The sequence below is a fragment of the Columba livia genome, chromosome 1, assembly GCF_036013475.1.
Source record: "Columba livia isolate bColLiv1 breed racing homer chromosome 1, bColLiv1.pat.W.v2, whole genome shotgun sequence".
NCBI classification, from domain to species: Eukaryota; Metazoa; Chordata; class Aves; order Columbiformes; family Columbidae; genus Columba; species Columba livia.
In genome coordinates this window covers 209,984,459-209,991,854 of record NC_088602.1, presented here as the reverse complement: position 1 = coordinate 209,991,854, position 7,396 = coordinate 209,984,459, and the positions used below count along the sequence as shown (strand labels likewise).

Below are 7,396 nucleotides of genomic sequence, written 5' to 3'. Positions count from 1 at the left end.
TACAGCTTGAAAGAAAATAACTTAAAACACAGATCACAGAATCACACAGAATCCCAGAATGTCAGGGATTGGAAGGGACCCGGAAAGCTCATCCAGTGCAATCCCCCCATGGAGCAGGAACACCCAGATGAGGTTACACAGGAAGGTGTCCAGGCGGGTTGGAATGTCTGCACAGAAGGAGACTCCACAACCCCCCTGGGCAGCCTGGGCCAGGCTCTGCCATCCTCACCAGGAAGAAGTTTCTTCTCAAATTTAAGTGGAACCTCTTGTGTTCCAGCTTGTACCCATTGCCCCTTGTCTTATCACTGGTTGTCACCGAGAAGAGCCTGGCTCCATCCTCCTGACACTCACTCTTTATATATCTGTAACCAGGAATGAGTCCCCCCTCAGTCTCCTCTTCTCCAGCTCCAGAGCCCCAGCTCCCTCAGCCTTTCCTCACACGGGAGATGCTCCACTCCCTTCAGCATCTTGATGGCTGCGCTGGACTCTCTCCAGCAGTTCCCTGTCCTGCTGGAACTGAGGGGCCACAACTGGACACAATATTCCAGGTGTGGTCTCCCCAGGGCAGAGCAGAGGGGCAGGAGAACCTCTCTGACCTACTGACCACCCCTTTCTAACCCACCCCAGGTACCATTGGCTTCCTGGCCACAAGGGCCCAGTGCTGGCTCATGGTCACCCTGCTGTCCCCAGGACCCCCAGGTCCCTTTCCCCTACACTGCTCTCTAATAGGTCATTCCCCAACTTACACTGGAACCTGGGGTTGTTCCTACCCAGATGTAAGACTCTACACTTTCCCTTGTTATATTTCATTAAATTTTTCCCTAGGAAAGAGAAATCTGGGAAGCACTAAAGCCAAGGTGGATCTAGGCATAACAATGAGATGAGATGTGGAACCTGGGTATCTAATGCAAAAATGGCTGCATGAAAAGATCAGTATAATTTTTGAGGACATATGGAGAGACAATGAAGTGTTGTGCCTCAGATGTAGGCTATAGCATCTTCTTCACCAGCACTTGTTGTAGGGACACCTGAATACTCTGGACTGATCAATTTTGAGAGTTCATTAACAAATCAGAGAGACTTTATAGTAATCCTCCTGAATTTACTAAGCATAGACTTAAAAAGAAAGATGAAAAGACATTACAATATATGTACATTTAGGTAAGAACCATGGAAACGTACAAACCAAGATGACAGTCTAACTACCCCAAAATCGTTTGGATGCTGCTGCTAATATTACTATGAATAATGATATAATGAATTACCTTGTGTCCTCTCAGTCACGCAATCTGTGTACAAATTCCTTGCTTAACCCTTGATAAAAGCTCAAGAAAGCCACAGCACCTTACATTTCCTATAGTGTGTGCAATGATGGTGACCACAGCCAAGATGACACTCAAGAACCTATTAAGCTCCTCATGACCCAGGCCCATGGTTATGTATTGAAAGCAAGATCCATCAAACCCTAGGTGAGCTTTTCCAAGGTGAAAGTCCATCTCTTACAGGTATTTAAACCTGATTTAATTCTGTATAAAGAAACATTCTCAATAGAACAATCCTACACTTGCTGCTGGACAGGACTACGCAACCTGTTGGGTTCTAATTGATACATTCCAGGATTTCTCTCTCGGAATTTCAACCATTTTATAGCGTTCATATTTATGGCAGCTCTTGACTTAACCGCTTGCATGGAATGAGGTGTTGTCTACTCTTGCCTCCAGTTCCACTGAGCGTTATCTATCCCTCGAGGCCCAGTAATTGCAAATGCTGATTGGGGGTGACAGGATTTTCTCTCACCTGCCTGACAGCTCTGCCAAAATCTTAACTCCAAATCAGCTCCCAACGAATGAGTACAGTGGAATAAAGGGAGCAAAGAGCAATAAATTAATCAGACTTGGATGAACAGCTCACGCTGCAACACTAAATCAAATCCAAAACAGCCAGCAAAAGAAAACACTGATTTCCATTTTTCTTCTCATTTCAACATAATTTAAAATGAATGATTCAGCAACTTGAAAGTTTTTCTCTCTAAGTAAAGATTTGGAAAATGCATCGTAATTATGCCTGTAAGCTTCTGCCATTGGTTTTCTAGAGACAGTTTAATTCAGCAGATTCTTTCCTTCTTTCTTTCCTTCCTTCTTTCTTTCCTTCCTTCTTTCTTTTGAGTCGATCTCCAGATTTTGTCATTTGAATGATTTTCATCAACACATCTGGTCTGTACAATTGGTGACTGCATTGGTACAGGCCTGGAATGAGCTGCAAGGTGTGAACTTTTCTATTCCTTCTGATGATTACTGATTTAAATGTCAACACCGTGAGCCTTTTCGTGGCAGGTAGGAAAAAGCAAGCAACGAAGAATTCAGATTGGGAAGATTTACACCAGGGGAAGGCAGGAGTGCCACAAAAGATCAAACAAATAAGGTACATTGAGATGTACAGACTTTTAGCACCATTTTTGCAGGGGTGGTACTATGAGGAAGAAGAGAGACAGTCAGGATAGGATCCATTTTCTAGAAAACATGAACGAAGAGAAGAAGAAGAAGAAGAAGAAGGAGAAGGAGAAGAAGAAGAAGAAGAGGAAGAAGATGAATGAGATGAAGAGAAGAAGAAGAAGGGAAGAGAAGAAGAAGGAGAAGAAGAAGGAGAAGAAGAAGGAGAAGAAGAAGGAGAAGAAGAAGGAGAAGAAGAAGGAGAAGAAGAAGGAGAAGAAGAAGGAGAAGAAGAAGGAGAAGAAGGAGAAGAAGGAGAAGAAGGAGAAGAAGGAGAAGAAGGAGAAGAAGGAGAAGAAGGAGAAGAAGGAGAAGAAGAAGAGAAGAAGAATGATCTTTTGAGGTCCCTTCCAATCCCAAACATACTGTGATACTGTGATACTGTGAAGAGAAGAAGAAGGAGAGAAGAAGGAGAAGAGAAGGAGAAGGAGAAGGAAAAGGAAAAGAAGAAGGAGAAGGAAAAGAAAAGGAAAAGGAAAAGAAAAGGAGGGAAGGAGAAGAGAAGGAGAAGAGAAGGAGAAGAAGAGAAGGAGAAGAAGAGAAGGAGAAGAAGAGAAGGAGAAGAAGAGAAGGAGAAGAAGAGAAGGAGAAGAAGAAGAGACAAAGGGAGTCGAATCAGCTTTCAGAAATTCTACGTTAAACAGAAATATCCACAGAAGTTGTACTGTAGCGAACAACCTTGTGCTGAGCATAGTTGTGACCTTCCAACACTAATTACAAGTAGTGCTAAAAAGCATACTGGAGACGGTGAGCTGCCACAAAAATGATCCTTTTCTGCTCTCTAAGAGAAGACAGACAGAATAATTTCATCGTTTTAGACAAGTTATTGGTGGATGGCTCTGCCTCATACATTTTCAGTATACATTTTGGGACCGCCGCACTCCCAAGTCAAAAGACAGGCGGCGTGTGATAGATTTAAAAGTGATAGAACGGAGAGTTGTCTATGAGATTTGCAATCCCTGACAGTTTCTAATCACTCAGCCTTAAGAGCAGTGGAGAATAAATCTTAAAGAGGTGGTTTTTGCTTTATTGCGGAGGACTTAGCTGAAACCTCTCGACATTACCTTTGAAACAGCTGGACGTACGCACCAGGTGCCTTCTCCGACAGAGCCCGACGTGCTGCAGAATGACGCCTTTGCAGAGAAGCTTCTTCCTGATAAAGAAATATGATCAATTTTATACTTAAAAGTATATATGGCAATTAATTGGCTGTGATATTCCTCTCTTTTACTAAGACTCTAGGATGCATGCATTTAGATATTCTGGGGAAATAGCAGAGTTATATTATACCTAACAAGGTGCTAAATATGATTCATTGATCTACACGGAACAAAGTTTGGGCTGAAATCTTGCCAGCTTTGAAAAATGAAGATCTTCATCTCCAGCAAATCTCCACTTCGTTGTTCTATGTCAAAATGTGCCAGGATGTAGCAGGAAGGAATATCTGCAGAGAGACACTTCTGATGCATCCCAGCCTCCCAATATGTTAGAGCTATTATATGTTATAGCTGATTGTAGCTATGCTGTTGTTTTAAGCTTCTTTTCACCAGCAAGGGACTGAATACAGAAGAATTTCCCTCTACTACAACTTACATCCACTTTGTCTCCTTGCTCCAGCAACGCAGAAAACCTGCCTTACCAACTCTGTACCAACCAGTGTTCCCCCTTCTGAATAGAAATTACCTTTTGCAAACTTCAGTTAGCTACAATTAGTTTGCACAATGAACATATGATGATCTCAGCAGACTGCAAAATGTGGTCCCAAGTTTTAGGGACACATTAATGGATGTGTGCTTGTAGGACAGTGTAATTTTTCAGGTCAGACAAATGGAGCACTACAGTGTGCTTAAAAAACAATAAAATGTAAATCACAGAGAGAAGTTATTAAATCCTGCTTTGTCATCAGCTGATAGCCATTGATAGTTATCAATTTAATAGCTAAATCACATGTCTGCAGCTGAAGTGTTTTGTTGTGGTGCGAGCAATGAAAGCGAATATAGTTAATCTGCTGAATATTCACATTTTGACTGTTGTGAATTCCTTCGCTTTGCTATTTATGTTAAGTAAGGCTCTGCTTAGATGCTCCCTGAGCTTGTGTTTTATTTTGCTTTCTTTTGGTAAAGATATAATGCTGACCCTTTTTTCTGTGTGGATTACAGGTATAGATCCTTTTCTGTTCATAGCTTCTATAGTTAATTACAGCCATACAAAATTAGTGCAGGTTTGGCATGATCACAAGGGATAAAGCTGCAAGGAATCAGATCCAATCTCTTTCCTCGAGCAACAGATCCTGCTTCTTATTTTCCTTGGGGATAATTCACATTAATTTCTTCGTATTTTTTATTTTCCAGGTCCAGAGTGGAATGCGGTTACCGCAGTGACAGCACATTATTTGGATGCCAAAAGCACTAAAATCATTTGCAGTCCCAAATGTAACAGTTTAGACAGAATTTTACTTTAAGGCCACAGACATATTGATATTCTTCTCATTAAATACGGTCTAAGAGGTACCTGTGTTTCACCTTGAACGTTTTACTGTGTTGACGCTTCAGCTGATGCTGTAAAGCATGTAAAAATATATTGGAAACTTAGCGCAGTGAATAACAAAAAGGTATTACAAGGAGACTAATAAGCAAGAGGCCACTAAGTTAAACCTGAGGTATATTATAGTCTCCTTCATCATAAACCACTTCTCCCTGACTTGACAAAACGTGAACTTTCAAAATAAAAATTAAAAAGATTAAATAAAAAGCGAGAAAAATGAATTGCTGGGGTAGGAGTGATGACAAATTGCCATCAAGGTAAGAAATACTCCGGCTTCTCTCTCACACATTAAACTAACAAACCTTTGGATGAAAGGAAGATGAAAATAACACTTGTGATTTGTTATTTATTTAATTCTGCATGGCTTGACAAGAGGTATTTCATTTCTGAAGACTGAAAGATGGGAGGTTCTGTATTTATGAGAGCCATTTTACTGTCATACCTTTCTCCACACCTAAAAGAGCCTCTTTTAAAGCCTGGAAAATGGGTGTGGGGGTGGTCTGTTACTTTGCTCCATCTGCAGGGCTAATTCTAAACATCAGAGGTAGTTATAAATACAGAGATAGTGGCAAAATCGTGCAGCAAGACGTGCCTGCCAAGCCATCATTCATCATAATGACATCACCACCCCGGAATGGAACAAAGTTTAAAGCTTTCATTTTTCTTCTTCTCTTTCTCCTGTCGTTGTTGTATAAAAAGAGCATTAAGCACATCTGCTTCATAGCCCCAACTGCACGGCCGATGAATGCCTTGAGGGAAAGGACTATTAAGGAGAAGTTGAAAAGAATAAGAAAGGGAGATGAAACTGAAGTTGCAAAAGGTTATTTGAAATCCAGGCACATTGTTGGATTTGTTGACTGAAAAACTAAAAGCAGGTGGAAAAATGCGCTTCGATTTGATCTCTGGCAGTTACCACCAGTGTACACTGAATGGGCTTTTCCATAGCCACGGGATGGTGTTCACAAGTAACCTTCATTGTCCGATTAACTGCATCTATTTCCTCTGAATAGGATAGTTCTGCATCTTGTTGCAGAGCTGAGAGATGATATTCAGCTCCCTTACAGCAGTTCACAACTGGATGAAACAAATTACGATCAACAGATTTATTCTGGTGTAAAATCAAGCAGGATCGAGCTCGCCCTCTCAGTTGAGTTTACCTGCCTCATTCTCATCCATTTGCCTTTAACTCTGGGGAGCTGGTAAATATTTTTGAAATGAAGATGGTCAGAGAACAAAAGCAAATCTTTCCTGGAGAAAGAAAGCTCTGACTAACACATATTTTTTTGCATCCAACTCATCATTTCTGGCTAAGGTTGGAGTAAACGCTCCTTACCACAGAGCTCAGTTGTGCAGCAAATCTGTCCGAGATTCCTCCTGGATAGTTTTTGGCAGAAGAGTCCAAGAACTCATTGACAGATGAAGACCAAGTAGTTCCAGTAATTACTCTGCCGGGTGACAATCTTTGCTCTTCTAAGAGCCGGATTCTTGAACCTAGTGCGGAAAAAGACACTTCTCAACAAAAATATTCTCTATGCCCCTTGGCTTACAGCAAGGAAAACGTTATTTGCTACTATCGCCAGCTGCCTTTTGGCAAAATTCTGGATTAGCAAAGGATAACTGTGAAAATTATAAAGGATATAAACTATGAACTGCCCAAAAAGCTTTTAAAACTTCCAAGTACTTCATGGATATAACAAATTTATCCCTTTCGAATAGTTACGCAAATTAAAGTTATGAAAAATCTAAAGAAACTCAACCCTACATTTATGGACTAGGAAGAAGTGCTCAACCATGTGTAAATGAGCTCGTTTTATTATGGATGCTCAAATATTCACCACTGTTATGACCTTTAAGCTAATTGCAGTCTACCTGCTTACAAGGTTTTAACCTCAGAGCTCTCAGAATGTGATGGGGAGTTGGGGCACCTTTTCTATTGTTATGTATCTGAATATCTGTGAACAGAAATCTTGCACCACTGCTGTATCGCAAGGAATCGAACATGAGAGCTGAAGACACAACTAACTCGCTTTTTCTAAAAACATTTTTTTCAATTTTGGAAAATATGTAAACAGGGATTCATCCTGTCTATAAAATACTATCTAGTCACAGAAAAATTCTTATAAATTTTGGTACACAGTGTTTGCAGAAATCCAATCCTAAGAAAGGTTTAATTGTATTGTGTGTTGTATCAAAACACAAGAGCTCACAACCCAAATAGTCCCATACAAAGGTGGTGGATGAAAGATAAAGAGACATCCCATATATATGCTTGTTCATATGCTAAATACGGTTATTTTTCTTACTATTTGCCTTTTAAAAAAAAGTTTCAACAGTCATCAGATGACACTGAGCCTGGCCATTAT

At 40.6% G+C, this 7,396-nt stretch overlaps 1 protein-coding gene across 3 annotated transcripts in view; it reads right to left on the bottom strand.

The window, feature by feature from the left end:
• The window catches only part of LRGUK (leucine rich repeats and guanylate kinase domain containing), a 59,567-nt gene that overhangs the window by 10,625 nt on the left and 41,546 nt on the right, over nt 1-7,396 (bottom strand). For all 3 annotated transcript variants that reach the window (XM_021290213.2, XM_021290216.2, XM_065049327.1), the window contains exons 16-17: nt 6,367-6,524; nt 3,554-3,642 (exon numbers count right to left, since the gene is read on the bottom strand). In XM_021290213.2, coding sequence (XP_021145888.1) covers nt 3,554-3,642; nt 6,367-6,524 — 247 coding nt within the window. The remainder of the gene's footprint in view (nt 1-3,553; nt 3,643-6,366; nt 6,525-7,396) is intronic.